We start from the raw sequence: 27,172 nt of genomic DNA on the forward strand, positions 1-27,172 counted from the left end.
AGAAGATTTTAGCTGACTAAACAAAAAACACTATTTTACAAAACGTGCATCATTTTATGATCCATTTCCAGCCACCACATGCCCGACGAATAAAATCCACGTCATATTTTATGTTAAGCAAACATGAGATGGCCGACTGTGCACTCCCGTTCTAACTAATTTCATTAGAGCGTAATCGCATTTCAGACATAATCACATTATAAAATTGTCTCGTCATTCGATACCCTCTTCTCTTTGATGGTTGGCCTCATCAACAACCCATTGTGGATTGGTTTGGGCGGCAGAACTGCGCAAACAACCACGTGCAAACGGATACAGACGCTAAATGTCATTTCATGTCAGTGAACATTTGCTTTCTGTAAACCAATTTGTAGGTTGTATTTCGCAGGCCTGTGTGGAAGGAGGAGCAGTACCTTACGCGCTTACATAAAATATGCTTTGGATTTATATGTCTGTGTACTGCAGCGTACAAAGTAATGTCCCGGTCAATTTGTAAATAAAGCACGCGCCCATACTTGTTTACCTATTATCTACGTTTATTATTACCAGACCTGTTAAATTACACCACATGTTTTCCAGTGTCAAGATCCGTAAATCTTTTGTGTGTTACTTCTGCTGAACGGTACCCATGTTATCAGTCATCAGTCTCAGAAAGATGAAAGGCTGGACGAGCCAGCTGCCATTCAAACTGTTGAACTAGGAAGTAGTACACAGATTTCACAAGCAGGCAGTTGTCAGGCTGACTTGGTAAACTGGACGCTGCTTGTACAGATACTTTGAGTAGATTATGAAATCACTCATTGTGTCAGGTGATGGAGTCAATACCAACATTAATGGAGGTTAAGTGCTGCTACATCAGCTCTTAAAAAAAATCTATCTAAATAAAGGATCCGAAATTAGTTCGTTTTGACTCCTTTTAGTGGAACATCCACCAAGAGAAGGGTCCTACTATTTTGTTTTCTCCATCAGATGTATCTTCCACCATCTGACAAAACATTTGCACTTCAAATTTACATACTACGGTATTTTTAAACAGATCACAAATTCTTGGTTTTGCCACTAAGCTAACATGGTGCAAAATATTACTTGCAGTAAAACTATATCATTACTCTGCACATGCTCTACATATTCACACTGAAATGTAATATAATGACATTAATTTTGAGTGGTGTTAGACCCAGCATCCATGGCGTGGTTCTCCCCTAACTTTTTGCCTTCAAACCTCTTGTTTTGCTGATTTTGTGGTTGCTGGTTTTAAGACTCTACACCCTTTACCACCTCTAACCATTGCTAAAGTGATTGTGTTTTCTTCTCAAAATATGGTAGAATTGACTTACATCCAACTGGTCTATTTAATTTACTTGTAAGTCGCTAGTAAGGGGGTACCACATGTACCAAGGGCCTGTAAATTAAATGATACAAGGAGGCCTGCAGCACTGATTGCGCCACCCACTTAAGTTGGCTTTAAACAACTCAGGCCTGCCAATGCAGCTTGTGTGCAGTTTTATACTGCCATTTTGATCTGACAAAATAAACCTTTTGCCAGGTCCAAACATTCCTTTTATAATACATATCATTTACCCCTTGGGTAGTCACTGAACAGCCCTGAGGGTAGGGTTTCTTCACCGTCCTCGGTATTCTCCGGCATCCAGGTTTTCTCTGTGTCGGGTCCCGCGTCTTCTCTCTGTTGGTCGGGTCTGGCGTCTTCTTTCCGTTGGTCAGGTCCCGCGTCTTCTTTCCGCTGGTCGGGTCCTGCGTCTTCTTTCCGTTGGTCGGGTCCCGCGTCTTCTCTCTCCTCACCGTCACACTCAGTCCACCCTCCTATTATTGGTCCAGAGTATCCTCTTCCGGTTCGTGAAGGCGGGACTTCCAGGTTGTAGCTCTGACCGCGTCCCTGTGGAAACAGATTAGAGGAGTCTGGATCTCGAGGTCTTGAAACCTGGTATGGAACCGACATCCCTTTTGTAGGGGTACCGCTCCGCTCGGTATCTTTCTCACAGTAGGGTTCAGTGTATTAAAAAAATAGGGCATATGCTTTTGAGAATTCGAAGCTCTAACAGTGAAAAACACCTGAACTGCCTGAGCATCTTTTTTTACTTCTGTAAGGCCTACCTCTCCAATAGAATAATCTTGAAGTTACCATCTTACATTTAATAAGTTGTAATTTCAAATTGGGAACAGGTAGACAGCCTGTATTCTGGCACATGACTAGGTGTAGCGAGCAGTTGGTGTTTGTGTAATGCTGCATCGCTGTTGCTGCCCCTGTCATCAGGGGCTTGGGGCCAATCTATTCTTTTGCCGAGCCTAGCAGGGGGACTGGAGCATCTGCAGGCCTCGCTGCTGATACAGCTCTTCTTGCCACACACAGCGCTGCACTGAGCCACAGAGGACTGCATGTCCCAACGTTCCCTGCTCCACACCAGGTGCTGCCGGTGAAAGGGAGGGGTGGCCATCGTGCTTACAGCGCTGCCTCCCCCACCGCGGCGCGGGGCGCTCCCGGGCCAAGGGCGGGCCCGTCCTTGCCTATCAATGCCAGGAAGAGGCAGGGCAGGGCCACCCGCCTTTTGTTTGCTGCCTAGTACAGGCCCAACGGGAAAGTGGCGACATAGACAAGGTACTGTTCTGGTGATATTTTCCTTCACCCCTGCCCATATTGTAGAATCATTTGACAATCGCAAACTGTTTGCAAGAGTTGATTTGTGCAGACATTTTTAAGTACTACCACTACTATATAGAGATGGGGAAAAGAAAGACCATGGAAGGGGGGTGGGGGGTGGGAGGGGACGTGGTACAAGTAGCAAAACTCATAAAGGGAAAAAGACAAGGAAGGCACCTAATCATTCAGCCAGCAATTGTGTTCTGGATCGTATTGACACACTTATAGAGGAATGTGAAGATCTGTTAGTAAGTGAGCCAAATCTGCATGTGGCTGCAGATAAGTCCCTGACCAGCATAGTGCACCCTACTAGGGATAGCCCAAAAATGCTGTTATCCCTAAGATGTTCCTCAAGCATAAAAAGTGTCCAAAGGAGAATAAGGACGAGTGCTACATACATCTGGTAAGGAGGCAGTTCCCTCCAACATCGTCCCAAACTCCTGTGAAACCGATGGTAGTCAATCGCTAATAATTGATCCCATAGTTACCTGTACAAACAGATATACTATACTGTCCAATCCTCAGGTGGAGGGAAGTACACAGTGCTTGGTATTGCCAGTGGCCACTAGTACAGAGCAGGTTGAAAAACAGGCTAAGATACATGCTCTAGACGCACAGAAGACCATCCTTGCTGTCCATTCGCTTAGGACCTAACTAGGGTCTCTGAAGGCAATGATGGAGAATTTAACATCCATGATTACTCCCCTGACACAAGGCAGGTTCCTTAGCATCAATTGTTCAACCTACAACACCCTCACTCCTCGTAATCAACCACCAGCCCAGGTAAAACCATCTACCCCCAAGTTAGAGAAACTGAGAGAAATGTGACCCCCATGTGCAGGGAGGTAGTCAAGCAGAACATCCCTCTTACAATGATCTCCACTGGAAGTAAGGTACTGCCTAATACTAGAACCACTGCTAGCTCCACATCGGTTGGTACATCTAGAACACAGATTTAGCAGGGCAGAAGTATAAATACTGGCATACCTTTAACAACTCAGCGTGTCACCCATGAAGGGAGGGGGGATTGTGCTATTAGCAAGCCGCATAATAGCAAGCAAATCTTTATGGTGAAAGTGCCGAAGTTGGGGCAAAATAAAAATGAAAATGCAGATTCACTGACCAACAAAGCTATCCACTGAATAGGGCATGTAAGGGGCTGTCGTTCAGTAATAAGGGACTAAAGCGCGCAGGTTAACCTCTCGCAACTTCCCCGTAGACTGTATAGAATAAACCCTTCTGAGTGAAGCACTAGCTGAAAACCTATTACCTTTAGAATACAGAACTTGCTCACCCGACCATTCGTCTATCCAGTTTAGGCAGTCCCCGCCTGCTAGAAATAACTACTGAGAGCAACTGGCAGCAGGACGGATAGGTAGCTCCACTTTTGAATGCAACGACTGACTAACAGGAGTGCCCTTCTCCAGAACTGGTAAGGGTGAAGTCTTGTTAATATCTAGGGATATTGATCCAGTGATTCTGCCCTGTGGAGATCAAGTCATGTTATACATGTTGGATCAAAATATAATCTTGCAACCACTTGAACCCACGGGTCCAACAGGGCTCAGCAGTTTTTCCAGAGGGAATCATGTAGACCTAAAACATAGTGACTATGTCCCTAATAGGGACACACTGATATCGTGGAACATAGCTGGAATTAGCTCCAAATTTTTATCTCCAGTGTGGCTTACTTTTATTGATTCATTTGGGATCACTGACAGAATATCGACAGTCAAAATATCGACTTGCCAAAATATCGAGGTAAAAATATAGAATGCCAGAATATCGACATCCTATCTACAAACAGGTAAGTACAAAAATATCGACTCCAAAATATCGATAGGAAAAATATAGACAGTCAAAATATCGAATTTTTTAAATATCTTAAAAGTAATTTTAAAGTAATATAATAATAAATATAATTAATTTTAACATACTTAAAATACTTAAATAAACTTAAAATTAATAACTATTGTAACTTAATTTTTTTTAAAACATATATATATATATATATATATATATATATATATATATATATATATATATATATATATATATTATTAACAAAACATATACAATATTTTTTCCGTAGGATAGCGTGAGGGTTAAATTTACTATTCACACTCCAGAGAGTGCAACAGTAGGGAAAGCGTTGGATATCGTAGGGATAAAAGTTAGTATTCCCACTCCAGAGAGCGCAACAGTAGGGAAAGCGTTGGATAGCGTAGGGTTAAAAATTACTATTCCCACTCCAGTGAGCGCAACAGTAGGGAAAGCGTTGGACAGCATAGGGGTAAAAATTACTATTCCCACTCCAGTGAGTGCAACAGTAGGGAAAGCGTTGGATAGCGTAGGGGTAAAAATTACTATTCCAACTCCAGAGAGTGCAACAGTAGGGCAAGCGTTAGATAGTGAGAGGGTAAAAATGACTATTACCACTTCAGAGAGAGCAACAGTTGGGAAAGCATTGGATAGCGTAGGGGTAAAAATTACTATTCCCTCTCCAGAGAGCGCAACAGTAGGGAAAGCATTGGATAGCGTAGGGGTAAAAATAACTATTCCCACTCCAGACAGTGCAACAGTAGGGAAAGCGTTGGATAGCGTAGCAGTAAAAATTACTATTCCCACTCCTGTGAGTGCAACAGTAGAGAAAGCGTTGGATAGCGTAAGGATAAAAATTACTATTCCCACTCCAGTGAGTGCAACAGTAGGGAAAGCGTTGGATAACGTAGAGGTAAAAATTACTATTCCCACTCCAGTGAGTGCAACAGTAGGGAAAGCGTTGGATAGTGTAGGGGTAAAAATTACTATTCCAATTCCAGAGAGTGCAACAGTAGGGAAAACGTTGGATAGCGTTAGGGGTAAAAATTAATATTTCCACTCCAGTGAGTGCAACAGTAGGGAAAGCGTTGGATAGCGTAGGGGTAAAAATTACTATTCCTACTCCAGAGAGTGCAACAGTAGGGAAAGCGTTGAATATCGTAGGGGTAAACATTACTATTCCAACTCCAGAGAGTGCAACAGTAGGGAAAACGTTGGATAGCGTAGGAGTAAAAATTACTATTACCACACCAGTGAGTGCAACAGTAGGGAAAGCGTTGGATAGCGTAGGGGTAAAAATTACTATTCACACTCCAGTGAGTGCAATAGTAGGGAAAGTAAATACTTCATATATAAATATAAATAACATAATTATTAATACCAATTACAAAATAATAAAAATATTTTCAGTTTTTTTAAATATATTAATTAATCAAATAAAATTACAATTAAAAATTAACTAATAATAAAAAATACCTACTAGTACTAATTATTTACCAATTACCAATCAATTAATTTACAATATAAAAATTAATGAAAAATTAGACAGAAAAAAATATTTAAAAAATATAATTACTTACAATTAAATTACTTCCCAAGCTATTCCCCTACAAACACACAACCCACTACAGAAAATAATGCAATAAAAGTAACATATTTAGCAATTAATCAATTACAATAAATTACAAATTATTTTTTAATTAATTACCAATTAATAATTAATTAACAATTTATTCTAAATAAATAACAATAAATAAAATTACATATTTAATTAATTATAATTAAATTACTTCCCACCCTATTCCCCTACAAACCCACAACCCGCTACAGATAATAAATTACTAAAATTAACATATTTATCAATTATTCAATTACAAATATTTACCAATTATATTTTAATTAATTACCAATTAATAATTATTTAACAATTAATTCTAAATAAATACCAATAAATAAAATAACATATTTAATAATTATAATTAAATTACTTCCCACCCTATTCCCCTATAAACCCACAACCCGCTACATAAAATAAATTACTAAAATTAACATATTTATCAATGAATCAATTAAAATTATTTACCAATTATATTTTAATTAATAACCAATTAATAATTAATTAACAATTAATTCTAAATAAATACCAATAAATAAAATAACATATTTAATTAAATATAATTAAATTACTTCCCACCCTATTCCCCTATAAACCCACAACCTGCTACAGAAAATTACTAACATTAACATATTTATCAATTAATTAACAGTTATATTGTAATTACCAATTAATAATTAATTAACAATTAATTCAAAAGAAATAATAATTAAAATACCATATTTAATTAATTATATTTAAATAACTTCCCACCCTATTCCCCTATAAACCCACAACCCGCTACAGAATTAAATGACACAAAAAATAAAAATTAATATTAACTTACCTTAAATTCGATATTTTTGTTGGCTATATTATGTCTAGTCGATATTATGTCCATTCTATATTTTTGATTCAATATTATGTCCATTCTATTCGATATTAAAATTTTCTAGTCGATATTTTGGTAGTCTATATTATGTCTAGTCGATATTATGCCCATTCTATATTTTTTACTTGATATTATGTCTAGTCGATAATAAAAATTCGATATTTTGACTCTATACCATTCATTTGATATTTATTGTTTCCAAGAAACGTGGCTGTTACCTCCACAACATCGTGTAGGCTTTTTACATTTTTATGTGCCAGCAGCAAAAAGGGGTAAGGGCCGTCCCTCGGGTGGTTTGATCATATGGGTCCAGCAAGCACTGGGTATTAGTATCAAGGCACTACCTTCTACCAGCAATGACCTACAAGTAGTGAGATTAAATCTGGGAATGATAGGTAAAATCAATATTCATGATGTCTATGTGAGGGGTACAAGAGGGGGTAGGTCTCAAGTTTTAGCGGCTTTGGATAATCTCCTCAATCTACACTCACTAGAAAGTAACATAATCATAGCGGGTGATTTCAACTCTACGTTTGAGCCACTCATGCGTGAGGAATGGCTCTCCACGGAAGAGGAAGATGTCCAGTGGGGAATATCAAAATTGAAGCTTGCTCCTATAAAGAAATAGGTGGTAATTCAGATAAACTCTATCTGCCTAGGGAAGGGTACTAGGGCATTGAATGGTAGGACTTCCTTAGATAGAATAGGGTCAAACACATTTAGTAATGGATCCAGCTCAAGCAGGATCGATTGCATACTTGTGAGTTTGGAACTCTAGCACACCATTGGGGATATGGAAGCAAGGGTTCAACTTGAAAGTGACCCTAATCCTCTGTGTGTATCATCTAGGTGGTGGCTGCCCGAACATCCATCCGCAGAAAGGCAGACCTACACTCTTATGATGTTGTCCCTACTAACGACATGAGACAACTTAAGTGGTCGAGGAGAGTTGAAAACCCAGGGGCGCTGGAAAAGATGGTAAAGGATGTTGATCAAGCCATAATAACGCTGGATAGTGCATGTTTCACCAGCCCAGGTCTTGAGATTGTTACCCAGTCCCATGATAGTTTTTTTCACACTTGAAAACCTATTTTATCAAACCACAGAAGCTTAGGAAAGCAAAAAACCAGAAATCCTGCAGATGGTATAATATAGATTGTCGGCAGACAAGAGCTCTCCTTGGGAAGGCCATTATAGGTGGCGAACCAGTTGCAGTACCTGCAGCCAGGCAGGCTTATAAAAACTCAATGGTTATAGCCAAACGTTCTTGGGACGAAAAAAGATGCCAGGTTCTCAAAGAGGCTAGTTTTAAGAAAGACAGTAAACAATTTTGGAACATTATAAAGTAGGACAGAGGGGACATTCCAGATCCACCACATAATCATGTATCCCAGGAAGAGTGGGTTAAACATTTTGAACCACAATATACATGCATCCCACTAGAGTTAACCCTGGAAGGCCCAAGCCATGTGTTTTATAAGGAGGAGGCTTTCGGCAGCGGGGATGTGGAGATAGCTCTTGGAGAAGTTGTGGGAGGGAGAGCACCTGGCCAAAATGGCATCCCCGCTGATTTGTTCCTCTATGATAAAACTAGATGGGGAAAGTACATATTGATACTGGCTAATGCAATTGCACAAGGAGCCCCTGTACCGGTCTCGTGGAAAGGAGCCAAAATAATCCCTGTGTATAAAAAAGGTGATAAATGCTTGCCAGGGAACTATCGACCTATCAGCCTGATCGACTCATTACAAAAAATACTAGGGAGATTGATTCTGAATAAAATCCAGGATTGGGTTGATGAGTGTAGCATATTGTCACCTCTGCAAGCCGGCTTTCGTACATTTACACGCACCATTGAACAGGTGTTCCGTTTTGTTTTATTACACTGGAAAGTGGTGATTTTGGGCAAAGGCAGTCTGTACGCTGCATTTGTGGATCTAAAATTCGCGTTTGATCTTGTTCCACGCGCTAGCCTCTGGGTGACCCTTCAAGAACTAGGACTACCCTTTGAACTCTTGACACTCATAAAGAGATTGCATGAGGGTAATTATGCAAAAATATGCTGGGGTTACCAGGGACAGATGACTAGTTCTTTCCCTGTTGAGCGGGGGGTGCACAAGGGTTGCGTTATGGCTCTGACTTTGTTCACAGTGTTTAATAACGGAATAGTTGACTATATGTCACGTGTGAACACTGCTACCCTGATTATAGCTGGAACAAAAATTCCGATTTTAGTGTTCGCGGACGACACATTGATAATTTCGAAGACCCCGAGTGGGCTACAGCGAGCTTTGAAAGTATTTGAGCAATTTTGCACCGCTCGTGGGCTCGAAGTCAATGTGTCGAACACGAAATGTATGACTTTTAACCAACATAAAGTTTTTAAAGGTGGTATTATTATGAACAACCGGCCCCTGGAGCAAGTTAGGGAGTTCACGTCTCTTGGGGTGAACCTACAGAGTGATCTTAAGTGGAATCTCCAAATTAATCTGGCCACGTTGAAACACAGGCAACTCTCAGGGGCCCTACGTCTTGAGCACAATAGGTCTTTTATGAAACCCATCAGATTGGTGCTTCAAGTATATGATACCAAAGTGGTAAGTTCTTCATTATATGGTGTTGAACTGTGGGGTCTAGAGAACCTATCTAATCTTAGTTTATCAGAAAATAAGTTCTTACGGGGTATCACCAACCTCCCACAAAGCACGCCACTGTGTCCATTTTTGTATGATCTTGGGAGAAAACTCCTTCTTGACACCGCAAGGCTACGTATTGTGCTATATTGGTGCAGATTGTGGACAACACCAGAACTGGCACCTTATGCCGCTGGCTTTGCGGATATAATAAAATCTGATACCTTCTATAAAATTAGTTGGCTCTGCAGCATTAAAGATATATTAACCAAAATTGGTATGTGATTGCTCTGGGAAGACCCTACTACTGTTTGCTTTCCCACAAAAAAGGTTTTAAAAGAAAACTTTTAGGAAATGGTTGCACTCAACAAATTAAGAGTTAGCGAATGATCTTCACTAGCAGGAACATTCTTGGAATTCAAACTTACTCCGTTTTGGGAACCATACTGGGATTCTGTTACCAAACCACTAGGAAGCTGTATTTCCAGCTGAGAGCAGGCACGCTGCCCTTAGGGCCTTTTACATCTAGGTGGGAAAAGCCATGCAATAGCAAGTGTCCTAGTTGTCTGGCATGTATTGAATCAGTTGCACACATGCTATTTGCCTGCCCATCCTACGAAATGCCACGAAGGGTGTGGCTGAGCCCCGTATGTAAGATCTTGGGAACAAGAAGATGCCTGGTAGCGGAAAGAATCCTCTGTACCAATGCCGCATCCCCTATTTCTCTAGGAGTGGCTAAATATCTTGGGTGGATGTGGATAATTAGGTCGAACTCCAGTTCTGTCTGAAATGTGTAAGCTCATTTGAACCAAAACATCTGTAAGGCAAAAAGATTGCAGTGTTTTTCAGTACCATGTTTTTTTATTTTTTTTTATTTCCACTTAATGTGTTCCATGAAATTAGACAATTGTGTTAGTGTCTGATTAGCTGCTAAAGTAGAGACTGTTTAAGAAGACAACAAATTATTGCTGTGTTGTATGATGTTTGTAATTTTCCACGGGTCAAACATGCTTATTTTATAACTTCATTATGATACTTTTATAATATTGTGCAAACTTTTATATGCTTTTATGACTGCATGTCCAATAAAGCTTGTTTGATTGATTGATTGTATTGCCCCTAGACAGTGAGACCAAGTGGGGATAGGTATTAGCAGAATTTGCCATATCTAACTTGATGAGGATGGGAAACTGCCACTTACCACACTTACACATCACAAGGCCAGGGCAGGGTGGCAGGAAATTCCAAGCACTTCTGGGTGTGGAAACCTCCGGAACCTGCTCTTACTTCCAATGGGCAACAGTTATACATAATGGACCCTCGGACCCATCTCTTCAGGACACCTCATGAGCTGTGGAAGACTCAGAATGACTGCTGTTCTGCTGTGGAAGAAGGACTGTTACTCTGTTGCCCTGCTGCTGTGCTGCCCTGCTGCCTGAGTGAAAAGGACCAGATCTGCATCTTAAGCCCAGGACCACCAGAGTGACCCCAAGGGCTAGTTGGCTGGCCTCCTGATTAGAACCTCTGGTACAGAAAAGGCTTCAACCTCCTTGTACCCAACACCTGGACTCTGTCTGCTGTGAGCCCTGCCCTCCAAGTGGTAACACCCCAGTCCTGGACCCTTGGAAGTAGACCTGAAGGTGCTCTGCCAGTCCAGCTGCGGTCCTGTGTAAAAGAACTATGCATCTCCTTGCAACTTCGCTTCGGAAATGCCACAGCACAACACACCCCCCAACGCCAGTCTTCAGATTACAGTCTGCAGCCTCCCTGGATCCTCCACTGCACAACGCATTCTCAACGCAGACTTTCGCATCACAAGATCTTCGTCGACGGCATCCTCGATGACAATGCAGGACTACGTAGCGCAGCCCCGCAACTTCTTCAGAACTGCCAGTACATGACACATCTTCGTCTCAAGCCTTGGCATTGCAAACCCCTCTTCGACGGCATCCTCATTATGGGACTTTGCAACTCTCTGCAACCTGGATTTAAGGTATTTTGTTCAGGGGGCCCAACTGGGTCCCTGTATCCAGCCCGGGCTCCATCATGGTCAGCCTGAACTTTTGACTTTGTCCCAGCCCAGGGCAAACAGAAAACCACAGTCGGCACTTTGTGCTTCTAGGCACTATTTTGACTTAAATCTTTAAAATTGCACGTTTCAGGTTCTACTGATTGGATTTTGCCATCATGGTCTAAAATAATTGAATACATTTAATTCTAGTTTCCTAAATCGATGTGGGATTTTTCTTGTGCTTTGTTTTCACTTTATTACGTTTGAAGTGATGCAGAAATACTTTACACATTGCCTATAACTTAAGCCTGATTTCTTTTGTGCCAAGCTCCCAGACAGTTACGCACAGGTACTTTTCCGGTTTGCTTTTGTTCCACCCCGACAGACTGTGGTGGCTGCTTGAGAAGTGTTTCATCTCCCTCAACCAGTAACCCAATATCCTACATATGTCATGGCTGGGGCTGGTCCCAATTGGAAGGCCCTATCAAAACAAGGCAATGCAATGGAGTAGAATTGTGTGTCATTTTTTTCCAACATCCTGGCACTTCATTTACCTAGATTTTCAGATTCCCTTGTAGGGGACCAAAACAAATAGCCAAATGATCACTAGAATGTCAGATTTTTTTAGGGAAAGTGGGAAGAATGTGATGTGCAAGAAAACACATTGGCCCAGATGTACCAAGATGTATTGCAACACAGCACAGCAAGAACGTTTTCTCTTCTGCGCTGTGCAAAATGGAGAGAGCAGAAAAGCACCAAATCTACTAAGATGTGGCTCTGTTATCCTCTCTCTCTGCGCTATTGCACCTTTGGCAGCCATGTGGCAACCTAGACATCCCTGCACCATAGTTCAAGGTTGTCTGTATTGTCTGAAGCATTGATTGTGTCTGAGAGGGGTCCTTTCCAGTACAAAATCTAAGTTTTAAGACCCTTTCCACTTTGTATGTCTGCTGTACAATGCACCATACACACAAAGCGTAAAAAATGAGGATAAACAAAAACATTTTTCCTCGTTGTGCCTGCCACAAGGAGGTATAGGATTTTTGGGCAAATCCTGGTATATGATTCTTTCTAGATGGGGATTTGTATCAAAACCCATGGGTGGTTGCATAGGAACACCCATGCACCACCCATTGATTACCCTATGATGCAAAGTAACTCAAGGCAGTGACTGGACAACTTTGTGATACTTTGGGCTATTATATCATGCAAATCCTGATTTGTGTACAATAGTAATTCCCACATGAGCACTTTGCATCTGATTTCTGTTAGAAATGTGATGGAATCCCAACACAAAGCATTTGAAAATCTGGGTCATGTTTTTTTTTAATCTGAAAACCGCATCAGCAAAGGTTGCTGTGCTAGGATCACCATCTTCCCAGCTTTCAGAAACGAGCAGATTTGTATTGAAAATAATCCACTTTTTTTTGTATTTTTCTAAGCGGTAGCTTATTTTCCAGATTTTTGTATTTTTTTAAAAACTATTATACCTGCATCCTTGGTGTGCCTTCAACCCTTCTGTTTTCTGAATTTATTTTTGCTGGCAGTAGGACTCTATGATTTATCACTGCCAACCAGTGACAGCTTGTTTGCACTCTCTCCCTAATGCATGGTAAAAATGGCCTACACCTGACTGGCACATTTTATTTACTTGTAAGTCCCTAGTATATGTAACTGCATGGTTCCCAGGGCTTGTAAATTAAATGCCACTAGTGGGCTTGAAGCACTAATTATGCCTCCCACTCACGTAGCATGTCTCAGGCTTGCCACTGCAGACTGTAGTTCAGTTTTAAACAGCCATTTTAATCTGCCAAATAACCCTTTTGCCAGGTCTAAGTGCTAACGTTTGATTAGGAACAAGTAGAAATATCATTTTTGGATTCAAATGACTTGTAATTTAAAATCCTTTTTAATGGCAAACTTGGATTGCAAGTCACAATATTGAAAATTCCAAATTTAGAAAGTTGGCATTTTCATACCCTATCTATTCGGTGTCTACTACCAGTGTCAGAGGAAGGGAAGAACTTCACTTCCCGTAGGTTATTGGCTGTTCGCCGGACAAACCGGTTGACATAAAGAGATACCAGGGAACACAAAACCCCTCAAGATTCTGCCTTTGAACATAAATGGTGGACTCACACACTTCATAAAATGCAAAAAGATACTTAACTTCCTAGGTTGGGCTAAGCCAGGCATTGCATTGATTCAGGAAACCCATTTGATGCCACCGTAATGCGACAAACTGAAGAGAGATTGGGTGGGGTGGGTAGTCTATGCATGTCCAGTGTTCCTCCCACCCCCAAGAACAGCCCACACCCTTGAGCCATAGGACCAAAGGGGTGTTTGATACTTCTTAACAAGTGTCTCCTATATAGACTGTACACCAAATGAATAGATGAGGAGGGAAGTATGTTTTTGTTAAGCTCCATATCCAAGATGCATAGCTGATGGTGGGGTTGGTGTATGTACCAGTTGGCGACAAAGCTGGTTTCTTTTCTAGGTTGACTAGACTGCTAGTATCGTTTGGCAGGACAAAGGTACTAATTGGGGGGACTAGAATAGGGTGCTGGACCTTATGCTGGACTGGTTGGGGCGCCCATTATCAAACACAATAGTGATAGAGTCATGATTTCACACTGTTGGGTCCCTGGCGATTGCTGCAACCCGGGTTTGGGATTACACCTTAACATCCTGTGTGAAATGAAATGAAATGAAAATGATTTTTGTAAAGCGCACATAGCTGCCCTGAGGCATCCAAGCGCTGAGATTAAAACAGAAGAAAACAGTTTTAAATGAAAATCGTGTAAACCAGAAGAAATCCTATTTATTAAACAGGAAAGTTTTTATTTGTTTACGAAAAGAAGTGAGTTCTGGATTGGTCCTTAAATATTGGTGTCCATGGGATGACAACCTGCTTAGATGATTTCCTTGTTTCTGCGCCTACCACATGTGGAAAAAGTATGGATCATTCCACATTCTGTTGCTGACCCTAATATAGTGGCACTCCGGCCGAACCTTGATACTGCATCTCCTCCTCTGTGGTTGTGGTGTATAAACATGGACAGATACGAAGAGCTGATGTGTGAATCGGCTATAACTAAAAGGCATGGGAAACAGACTAGACAAGACCTAGAAATGGAGGTGAACACCCTCATGCAACTGTATGTGAGATGCCCAACTCTGGAAAGCCTTAGATAATGCACAAAGCCCAAATATGGGCTATATACCTCCCAGGCTGAAAAGACTCTTATCTATTGAGACAACAACACTATGAAAGGAGGGAGAAGGTGAATCGCCTTACAGCCTTACAGTTGAAAGGACTGAAAGCTAATTGTATGAAACCGGCAATTGCAAAAGGCATACAGACCTTTTCACGCACCCCAATGATATCCCTTGGGAATTTCACCACTTCTATTACCAGCTGTACAGATCGGACCCTAATGCAGACCAGGTGGTGGAGGAATGTTTTTTGGACAATCTGCCCCTTCCTAGACTGTCAGCAGAAAGTGTGGCTTAATTAGAAGCAGATGTCACTTATGAGGAAGTGTTGCAGGCTATTGATGAATTGAAAGTGTGTAAGAACCTAGGAGAAGATGGGTATGCAGCTGAATACTATTAGTTTGCTAAACCCTTTTTCTCCAATTTTGTGGGGGTTTTCCAGGAAGTGAGGAGCTCTGGTAGATTGCCTAATAACTGTACCCAGGCCCGCATTGTCCTCATTCCTAAGCCAGACAGGGACCCATTGGAGTGCACTAATTAAAGACCCATATCCCTGATTAATGTGGATGCTTCAATTTTTAGCTAAGATTTTGTTGAACAGCCTGAAATAGTATATCACTGACTTAATACACCCAAATCAAGTGGGATTTGTATCTAACATCTTAGGATCATGTCCCATATTCTATGACATCTACACGGGATGATGGTGATGAGAAGGTGCTCCTTTCCTTAGACACGAAAAGGTGTTTGACAGAATGGAATGAGGTACCTTCTCCACACCATGGAAAGGATGGGATTCAGACAGACGCTTCTGATGTGGATGAGGAGTATGTCTAGAACCCCAGAGGTGGTAGTGATTTCAGGGTGCTTTGCAATACACAGTCTCCAGGTACAGAGAGGAACATGACAGGGTTGCCTCTTGTCACTGTTGTTTCTTTTGGCCCTGGAACCACTAGCAGTGGCCGTACGTGAGGACAAGGGAATTGAGTGCATTTGGACAGTGGCTGGGGAACATAAGGCGTTCCTCTACACTGAGGATATGCTCTTCACGCTGTCCATCCCATGACAATCTATAAAGCGGGTAGTGGCATTTATACGTTTATAGATTGTTTTTCCACTTTTTCGAGGTATCGTATTAATTGGGCAAATTGCGATTCCCTCCCTCTCACACACACTACAATGACTTCTGCTCTGGGGGATCTAGCCCTTCAATGAAAGTGAAGTCAGCTTAAATCCTTGGGGGTGTTGGTCAATAGAGGTTTCGAGGAGATCTTTAAGGATAACCTCTAACCACTGTTGGATAAAATGGTTGCTGATTTTGAAAGATGGGAAATGTTGATCCTCTCCATGTGGGGGAAAGTGCAGGCAGTGAAAATTATGATAGCTCCCAGATTTATCTACCTGTTCAGGAAGTTGTCTTTGCCGGCCCCAGGGCTCCTTTTGCATCAAATAGACAAAACTAATGCGGTCAGTTGTGTGTGGGGTGGGTGAAGGAAAGCACAAATACATAGTTCAAAGCTTTATGCTACCTCTCAGGCTGGTGGTTTGAGGTTGCCTAACGTTGAATGTTATTAGCTTGCGCATCAGTCCCATTCAGGACCCATTCAGTCTACATGCTCCCCACATTCATGGATACCCCTTTGTGGGTCTCCTTGGAGCGACATTTGCTGGGGATGTCCAGGGACTTAATGATTTGTTACAAGGGATTCCCAACAGGGCCACTCTTCTAAGGTAGTGTGAAGAAGGAACATGCACTGGTAGGATGCCCGGAAGCCTTGCATGTAGAGGCTCCCTTATGGCACAACATTGCCATTAGGGTGGAGCGAGCAGAGATCAATTGGCCGGTATGGCAAAATTGTGACATCAGACGTCTGGTGGATGTGGTTAAGAAGGTTTGTTGTGGTTTTGAAATTCTGCAGAGCTTGCATGGTCTACAAGGTACACAGCTATGGAGATACACATAATTGAAGAGCACCCTGCTTTCAGCTCTCAGGAGGCCCCCTTAAATATCCATGACTTCCCAGATATGGAAATACATACTCACATGGAAGAAATTTTGGGGTCACCATCTCCGGACTTTATACCCTCCTCATTGACAATGCATATTCATCAGGATCACAGGGGCTGAGGATGTGGGTGTAGGGTGGTGTACTAGGTGATAAAGATGGCCTAAGGGGTGCCAAGGAGAATTTTCTTAATAAAGTGGTCCTCTTGAGACAGTAAAAACAAGAGAGCTGTCACAGGGATAATGCACGTCGACAGCTTCAACAAGAGTGACTTAGAGTCAGGGTATGTTTACCTACCCTACAACTGATTGGGTCTACTGGACCTTCTGCGGTACAGGACAATCAAGTTCCAACTTGTTTGGAGAACAAGCAGGGAGACAGCTTTTTAATGGGGGGTCACCACTTGTTTGACAAGTGGCCACTCCACTTACAATGTACATTGTGACATCTACAAATACACCAGGGGTGAGGTTTAGCCCTCTAGTACACAACATGCTGTGGGCAAATTATGCTATGTTGACCCTACATCACTCTTGTTAAAGCTTTCGAGATACATTCTTTCCTGTGAAAGCTATCTTGTTTTTAATATATCAGAGGGACCACTGTATTACAAGTTCTTCTCGGTACATCTTAGGCTATTTGAATGACCTAGTATACCACCCTATATTCACATCCTCATTTGCACTCATCTTTACGGCTAAGACCAGAAGATCTCTGACAAACAGCTCCCACTGAGGAGCCCGTTGGGCATTGCAGTGCCGGCCAGATGAGGAGCAGCCCTATAATGAAGCATGATGCCCATGTGGGTGTGTGAGGGCATTCAGGTCTGATCACTCGGATCCCCTCGGATCCCTCTGGTCTATCCTCTAGTCCCTACCGGCAGATTTTTACCTTACCATTTCCCTTTGAGGAACAGCACTCTCCTTTTGTGTAAATAGAAACAGCATATTCTGCATTTTAATGACTTATAGCTCACCATCTGGAAGGAGATGGAGCTCAGATCCCACCTGGAGTTATTAGGGTTGCCTGGGTGTGTGTGCCTGACCACAAGGTCCCTTGCAGACCAATAGGGTAGCCAAGAGGGCCAGGAGCCTGGAAGAGTGGACCAGGTATATGTCAAAAAGAGATAGGGTAAGGGGTGTGGAAAACCTGCACCTGAAATTCCCACAGGCTGGGAGGAGGCTTAGCCTGAGGGTGATACCCCGGAACCCACAGGGGAGGACATTTCTGCCCTTGAGAACTTACCTGAGCTTGCTGGTTGTCAAACTGAATGAGGGCCCACTGGGTAGGAATTTTGCAAAGCTCAGAAGGAGGGCCCTGCTCATGAGGGCTCGCTATATCCACAATAGGGCAACCCAATATTTCCTCAGGGAACTAGATAATCGGTATACAGAAATTTTTTTCCTGGAGGAGTTATTTCAAAAATACTTTTCAGTTTGTTGGTAAATCAATGCATTACTCTAATTGTTAAAAGGTGTTTCTGACACTATGGGCCACCCGGATTTTTTGCTTTTTGAGCACCTAATTGTGGAGCTTTTACTGTGGGGGAGTTGTGGGGACTCACCCACAGTGAACTCATAATGAAAGAGACTGCATGGGGTTTTACTGGTGTTCCCCTGGCTTGACCAGGCCACTGCGCAGCAGCTGGTGTAAGGGACACCAGGCTGGTTACATGCAGATACATGTGTACATGTGTGTGCACACGTGTAGGGGCTGCAAAGGGGAGATTCCTAGCATGCACAGCCAAAGAGCAGGTGCAGGAGACTGGGGTGGCAGGATTTATGCAGAATGGGGTGGTGACATGGAATAGGCTTTATACACTGGGAAGAAACATGCCAGGGAAAGTCAGTCTGTTTTACTGTTTTTCACTTCATTACTCCCCTATGGGGATGTGGAGCCCATGGGCTAGATTAACTTTCCTAAGGCCTACAGATTCCAGACACACACTAAAGTCCACAGTAACGGGTGTGAGAAGAAGTATTCTGCAAAGTCCAAAGTCATAGTTGTACTGCTTTTGGGTCATCCAGAACTGTCATATTTCTCTGAGTCAGCCATAACCAGGCCGTGGCTGGGGGCTGACCTAAGTAGCATGGATTGAGACCCTTCTTCCCAGAGCGAAGACCTCCTCTCCACGAAGAGAAGATGGATTGGGCTACAGGCTCATTCATCAGCATCAATCACTGGGTGCCAGGCACCAGGCTGCACAAGTAAGGGAAGGCAGCGAAGGGGGAAGGGGCTTTCAGAGACCATATGGCAGGAGACCCTGGACGACGTCATCTTGAACCAATCCAGAGGCCTGGGCAGGAAGGAGGGAGCAGGGGCAGGGAAGTGATGTGTCGCTGTGTGATAGGGCAAACAGAGACTTCCTGCCAGCAACCTCCCCAACTTCTTAAAAGAAATTGCACAGGAAGAGGAGCCCTCTCTGGGGTGTGGTTGCGCTCCCCGTGACCTCGGGCGTCCTCGGGCCCTGACGCAAAGTCGGTGAGCGCTGTCATGCTCCCCGTGAAGAGGTGGTTGTGGGGGTGCCAGGAGCCCACCCTGGCCCCCGCCAAAAAAGCGCAACCGGGGAGCGCCGTTGCGCTCCCCACGAAGAGGAGGAGTGTCACGGGACCCCATCTCCGGGCCCCGGCGAGAGAATCCAAGTCAGGGAGCGCCGTTGCGCTCCCCGTGAAGCTGAGCCCAGGGGCCCGGGACCCCATCCCCAGGCCCGAAGAGATGAAGGAGGCCAGGAGAGTGCCGCCAGACTCCCCCGGTGGTCCTGCCGGCCTGGCAGAAGACTCCGTGTCTAACAGTGCTGGCTCCCGTGCCCGCATCAAGAGCTGAGCGGGGAGCCGGCGGGAGCCACCGGGGGTGGGCTCCCCAGGTGGCTCCCCACAGAGGCACACACGAGGGGCACGGGTGGGACCGGCCCCTGCAGAATGGCAGGAGCTTCCGGGGGTGGGATCCCCGAGCTGCTGCACTTACCTGGGGATCCGGATGGGACCGGGCCCCCCAGAGCTGAGGCGGTGAGAAGCTCCACAACAGTGATCGTGGCTCTTCCCGTCACAGCGGGAGAGCCGCTGCTATGATATGCAGAGAAAGGAGCACAAAGCGCACGGCATGGGGAATTCTACTGTTCTTTGGTGGTTGGTGGCCCCAGAGGAGGGGGTCACCCTCAATTGTGCTACGGTGAAGGGGGAGCTGCTGGAGCAACGCAGTCGCACCAAGAGGATAAGTCCCACCCTAAGTTTCTAGGGGACCTAAAAAAATAACCCCTCAAGGGCTCAGCAACACGGCAAAACACACGCAGTGGTTGGAACTTTTGTTCTTCAGCTCTGGGTGCCTTAGAGAGTGCGCCAAAACGGGATGAAGGGCAGAGTTGGGGGATGTCTGGAGAAGGGCATCCCCTGGAGGTGAAGAGGTGTAATTGCACCAGAAATGCATTTACTATGGTTATTTATTTTAGAGGGACTGAAGGTCACATGTGTAATGTGAAGTACCTGTGTAAGGTGATGTCATAAGCAAAGTGGGGTTATGTTGCCAGACATTCCTGCTAGGGTGACTGGACGTATATGCGTAAATCTGTGATTTCATCTGTGATGCCTTTAGGGGTTGTAATTGTCATGCATTCTAATGATCCACATATGTGATGATTACTGTCATTCTAAAGGGATGCGAGGACATGTATTCTTGCTGCTGCGCTTAGGTGAAGAACCCAGACTGCTAGCTCTTAAGATGTAGAGGTGTATACTTCATGGTCAGTAGGAAATGCTCAGTCAGGGTTGAGTGTCACCAAGGAAGGGTTACCTATTTTAAATGCTTGTTGGGATAATGAGGGGGGGGTCGCCACTGGGATGGTGCCAGTGCGCAGGGCCCTCGCTCCAGGTTATGTTCAACTAACTGCATTGGGGGCAAGAGGATGTTCTTACATGGGAGTGGTAGAGATGTTATGCAATGTCACAAAGTAATTCCAACAGCTTATGTATATTTGTAAATTGGTGCATAGTATTGAGTAGTGTGTGTGTTTAATAAATGTACTCTTACTTTTATAAAGCGAAGTACAGACTGGACAATCAATTATTGAGTGTTATTACTGCGCACCTGCAGATGGCGATTACTAGTCCACACCACCTCCCTTGAGTAAGCCTCAGACTGCTCTGCAACGCTACTCTCTGAGAGTCAGGCGCTACAATTGGGTGTTTTGTTCCCAGTGAAGGACAAATGTAGTCATTTTATTTGTGCAGGCCTCTCATATGGGGTCTTGTTTTCCAACACTAATTAATGTCCAAAACACACTATTCAAAATATAACCAGAAACATATTATAATAATCAGACTTCAAGCATACTGATCTAACAAGACCTTTCTTATTCAGTACTTACAATTTCTCTTGATCATACAAAAAAGAAATATAAACAATAGTCAGGATCAAACATACATTTTAGCTGTATGAATGCAACAACACTGTCTTTCCCCACATGATCTAGCCACAAATTATACAGCAGTTCTCAAAAAGAGTTAATTGAGGAGCGTTAAATCCTCCTAACTGCATAAATTCATAGATACATAGTCCAGTTAGAATACTACTTTTTCCAATTTTCAAAAGGAATGATAAACACAATATCACTGTAAATGATGTTAGAGAGGAAGAACCATTGACGTTTCGGTCTATTATGGCCAAACAATCCCGAGACCATCATCAGGAAACAGTATAGAGATGCCAAAATTGGGACAAAACGCTGCGTGACTTATCCACCACCAATCTGAAAAATATATCTAAACAACTTGTCTGACAATGTAGAGTAATTCACAACTTGCAAATGTCCATGTTAGTAACATCCTAATCACAACAAGAGTCATATTCTTGAGGGCATCAGGCAATAGGCCGAGGCCTACCCGCTGGTGACACCTCTGGAAATCATCTGATCTATTGGGAGAATTACCTTCTATATAGTAGGCCTAAGGTTCCTGAGCCTGAGGCAACCCATGAGTTCATAGTTCTCCAGTGCTACAGGAGCTTCATACTTTATACTGGATGTAGCTCATGATGTACCCCTGGCAGGATATCTAAGGGCAATACAAGACCTTTGCCAGACTGGCCCCAGAGGAGAGTGACCACAGATGCATCCTGCAGGTCCTATCTTACCTGCCAGGTCAGTGGGCATTCACAGGGAAAGTAAAAGGCTATTGACACCCCCATTGAAAGGGTGGACATTGATATTGTTGTACCCCTGGATATGGTCTTGGTGGACCATGCCACTAGGTAGAGAGTTACCCATAGGCCGTACCTCTGAGGACTGTGACTGCGAGTGATGAGGATATTTATGGGGTTCCACAAAGAAGAAGTGTTTGACAGGGACGCAAATTTCATATCAGTCTACATAATGTCTATATGAGATGAGTGTGGATTACAAGTTCTCCACACCCTATCGCCCCAGACCAATCAGTTTGCTGAAAGCTTCAACAAGACACTGAAAGGCATGATTGTGGGTCTATCACAGCCCTTGAGGCGGAAGTGGAATATCCTCGGTCAGGCCTTCTTTTTGTCTACAGGGAGGTACCACAGAAAAGTGTGGGGTTCGGTCCCTTTGAACTCCTGTATAAACACCCTGTGAGAGGACCTCTCAGCCTGGTGAAGAAGGGATGGAAGCAAGTTCCTTGGAACCCCCCCCCCCATGATGTAGTCAGTCACGATGTAGTCAACAACATATTAGTTTGCAGTATTCAGATAAAGTGTTCCTGGAAGAAGGTTACTGAGAATTTGGAAGCCTGCCAGGAGGTAATGAATATCTGGCATGACTACAAGGCCACTCTGGTTGAGTTTCAGCCAGGTAAAAATGTGTGGGTGATGGAGCCAGTGAAGCCCAGGGCCCACCAAGACCAGTGGCCTGGGTCTTATGAGGTGAAGGAGAGGAAAGGGTTGGTCACTTACCAGGTGGACCTCAAGAGCTCTGGAACCCCTTAAGGGTCCTGCCTGTCAATTGCCTCAAACCCCATTTTGAGAGGGCCAAGATTACCATTCTACTAGTTACAGATGATGGAGTGGAAGAGGGACATTCTGCCTAGATGGCTGAGGTGTAGCTGTTCCCTACCCACTTACACTTCAAAGGGCAGCACACAGAAAATAACCTGACACCGGATTTTTGTCACCCAACTCTTCTTGGAGCCTTGGCACAGGAAGGGAAGATCTTTCCAGAACCAAATGTAGAGGTAGTCCAGGATGTATCCTCATGTCAAAGGCTGATAAGTATTGGACCATACGAACACCTCTTCAGTGCATTTCTGGATCTGTGGAAGACTTCAGAAGGACTGCCTGAACCCTTAGAGGACTGCTCTGATGCTACCAGAGGACTGCCCTGCCGCATGAAGGCCTGCCTTGCTACTTGAAGAACTGGGCCATCTCCTTAAATACAGGACCACCAAAAGTGACTCCAAGGCTAGTCAGCTGTGAGCTACAGGTACATAACAGTTTTAAGAGACCTGGAAGCCTGCACCAGGCCTCTGCTGCCATGAATCTTAACCCCCAAATCATACCCTCCCAGACCCTAGACCCATGGAAATGATTCCTGCCTAACCCTAAAACTCAGGACTTAAAATATTTTTCACCAAAAAGTGCTCTGAGAAGCGACAAAAGACTTGGAACTATCTGCCAACTGTGTAGATCTTTCAACGTTTCCCAAAGAAATAAATTGTTGAAATTAAAAAATGTAAATGATTTGGAAAAAAATAGCAATTGGTGACAAGTTTTTCATCTGTAATTATTGTCACTCAGGGTCATTTACAAAAGCAATATACTGTTACATCTAATAGACTATTCTGGTTGAGGGAACAGCTAGGATTTTTGGCTTCTTTCATGCACACTGGCATAATGATATTTGGATGCCAAAAATGCAGAGAAATACAATTGGTCATAGTAAAATCCTATCCGTATATGTTCCTACACATCACTTGATAAAAACAGTAACCTCCATGTGTGGCCAGGCTTAACACCTGCTTCACAAAACATAAAAAAACTTGACCTAGAGACATCACAATTGACGCAGCACAATCATTTCACAAGAGGGTTGCTGTGGAATTTAGGCCCTAACTCTGTCACCACCCAAGGAAACTTACAAAGTGGAAATATTTTTCTAAACTAGACACCAGGGCAGTGTGACTTTTGTGAATCCCATAAAACCTTTTTACCAAAGGATTTGAAAACCTCATACTTTGGCTAAAAAGGCACATTTATGAAAGAAAAAGGTCCAGTCTTTGGAGATCAACAACATTTCTACTAACCAGCATTCCCACTTTATACCAACAAAAATGGTATCACACTTGTCTGACTCAGCCTACCAACTTTGACACAAACTCCTCCAAAACACTTCAGGGAGACATAAAGAAAATAAGAGAACATTTTTTCAGTTGGGCGATGTAGGTACTTGGGGATTTTGGGCCCTGCCTCGACTGCCTCCGAGAGAAACATGCCATACCCATACATTTCTGAAAACTAGACACCCACTAGGAGTTCAGGATGGTGTGACATGGATAGATCCCACAACGTTTTTGTTGCCCTGAAGACCTTGCAAACCTCAAACTTTAACGAAAACACTAATTTTCCTCACATTTCTCTGAGGCATAGTTCCAGAAATTGCAGGGATCCCCAATATTTCTATCACCCAGCATTCCCACATGACTACCAATAAAAATAGTACCCCACTTGTGTGGCTGGACCTAGCTCCTGTGGCACAAAATACACAAAAACAAGACTTTGAGATATCTCATTTCACCAATCGAAACTGCTCTTTTTTGCCACGTGGGTAGTTGTGGAATTTGAGCTCTGGCTTTTCACCCAACCAGACATTTCTGAAAACTAGACACCTCAGACACCTCAGGGACAACCAGGGTGGTGTGAGTTGTGCATATCTTACTTTGTGTTTTACCCATAAGCAGTTGTAAACTTCAAACTATGGCTAAAACACACATTTGTCTCGCAAATCATTGGGGGGGGGGGCGGTAGCTGCAGGGAGGATCCACAAAATTACTACTACTAAGCATTTCCATATATATCTCAATTAAAACAGTACCCAACTTGTGTGTCTAAGTCTATGTTTCTAAGGCCTCTGGGTAAGAAAACGCCATGGGACCCTTGCAAGTCACACCAACATGCACCCCACTAGGTGCCTTGTTTTCAGAAATGTCTGAGTTTGGTAGGTTTCTCTGGATGGTGGCCCAATGCAGGTTGGGATGCCCTCACCCCTCTTTGCTCAAATGGAGAAACCCTGTTGTATAGTGGGCTTTCTACCACCCCTGGGACAAAGATTGGTGGCAAACCCCAATATGCCTTCGGGGAGGGCAGACAGACTATATTGACTCCCTTTAGGGTGGGGCATGACGTCACCCCTTTTTTTTACAAGAAAAGAAAAATACATTCCTGTTGTCCAGTGGGCTTTCTGCCCACCCCCAGGGACATATTGGGATCAAACCCCAAATCTGATGCCCACAAGGAGTAATGGGTGCAGGGAATACTGTAGTATCTCCTTTGGTTGTGGACATGACCTTATGACAGCTGGACCAGCCCACCCATTTTCAAAATAAATCCATGGTGTCCAGTGAGCTTTATACCCATCATCTACTACACCCCTACGGGGGTGCTCATTGTGGGCCAATCTTACACTCTTTCTCCCAGAGGGGGGTAGAAAGACTGTATTTTCACCCTTTTGGGGTAGTGCATGGTCCTGTTTCAGGGCCACCTAGCCTCCTTTTTTCTTAATATTTAATTCCCGGGTGCCTAATGAGCTTTCTGTCCCCAGGTGGCAGATAAGAGTAAGCACCCCCAATTAACCACAGGTGGACAGAAAGACTCACTGTTCCCATGGGGGTAAGGGCCTATGAACTGGACAGCCATTTCCCTTATTTAAAGCAATCCCTAGTGTCTAGCCCACCCTCATCCAGCATCACCCTCTGAGGACAATTCCAAAGCAAGGATCCACTGGAGGCTGAAATCCTTGGAAAGGGGAGAATCTCCTCTTTCAACAATACCCCTTAAATCAAAAAATGGTGTTCATGGGGCTGCTGAGTGCCATTGCCAGTGAAAGTTAAACGGGCCTTCGATTTTACAGTACTGACATCAGTTCACCACACACGCTGATCATCTTCACCAAAATAACCAGCCTCTGGCTCTTCGGTAGCTCTTCCCCAGCAGCACCTTGAAAAATAAAAACGGAAATCTATCTGATACCACCACAAAAGAGAATCCTTCTCCTGTGTGCTTTTACATTGCTATCCCATCAACAGCAACTAGTTGTGAGACCTCCTGACGTGGAGTTCACGTCAATAGTGCCCAAGGGGTTAATAATGAGTCTGTTGGTTTTCTCCAGAATGGCAAGCCCAGGTCAATGGAACCATAAATTATGCCTCAAATTATAGGAAAAGGAGTATTTGTATCTTGTTTGCAATTGGATCAGCACCCTCTGCACTGATCTATAAATGTGGTTGCCTAGTATCATTGTAATGTTGTGCAAGGGCTAGATTGAATATTGGGATGGATGCAATTTTGTATGTAAATGCCAGATGGATGATATTTAATTTTTGTCTGTGGGAATACATATTGAGGTATTGAATACATTAGCAACAGTCTAGCTAACAGGATACATTTCATTGGTTTGGCCAAGCCAAAGATATGAGTGGATATGTTTGCTCACTGGGTTAAAGCTTCTTCTGCAGGAATCTGCATGCAAAGTGCAGGTTTGAAATTCAAATTCTTTTCTCTTTCTGATGGTGGAAGAGTTGCCAATTGACTTTGTCACACATAGCACCTTTATTCTTGACTTTCTAACCAATGGCACATTGTGTTGTGGGACTTTTGATATTTCCAGTTTAAGTATGGGTCTATATTCTCCACCTTGAAATTTGATGTTGACCCAAAGCCCAAAAATTGATTAATAAGCCCATAATGCCATGGAATTCGGTGTTCGTAGTGATAGTAATTTTGATATTTTTTTCCAATATGCATGCTGGTATTTATGTCTGTATTATTTCTAAATTCAGTAAAGCTCCATCATGTAACATTTCAACCACTTCGAATTTCTTGGAGGCCACGGGAAAAGCGGCTTTGCATTGAGATAGAGCATGCCAAGACAGGGAAAGTGGAAGGAAGAAACTAAAGGAGAGGAGAGGAAAGAGGGACACTGAGAGATCAACACAGCTTTGTATTTACTGACAGCTTTGATAATAAAAATCCATATATATGCAATTTCCTCAACAAGACTGTATTTTGTTTTGCAGGCAACTTTCAAAGGTTGGATGGACATAATGTATGCAGCAGTGGATTCTAGAGAAGTATGTAACCCAATTCATTCTTTCTGATTACAGTCTGACAGC

At 43.3% G+C, this 27,172-nt stretch overlaps 1 protein-coding gene across 2 annotated transcripts in view; it reads left to right on the forward strand.

Annotated features, from left to right (window-relative positions):
• LOC144784447 (sodium channel protein type 5 subunit alpha-like) overlaps positions 1-27,172 on the forward strand; it is a 1,060,325-nt gene that overhangs the window by 991,239 nt on the left and 41,914 nt on the right. For both annotated transcript variants that reach the window (XM_078663204.1, XM_078663205.1), the window contains exon 23: positions 27,077-27,130. In XM_078663204.1, coding sequence (XP_078519330.1) covers positions 27,077-27,130 — 54 coding nt within the window. The remainder of the gene's footprint in view (positions 1-27,076; positions 27,131-27,172) is intronic.

The sequence above is a fragment of the Lissotriton helveticus genome, chromosome 10 (genome assembly GCF_964261635.1).
Source record: "Lissotriton helveticus chromosome 10, aLisHel1.1, whole genome shotgun sequence".
In the NCBI taxonomy this organism is placed as follows: domain Eukaryota; kingdom Metazoa; phylum Chordata; class Amphibia; order Caudata; family Salamandridae; genus Lissotriton; species Lissotriton helveticus.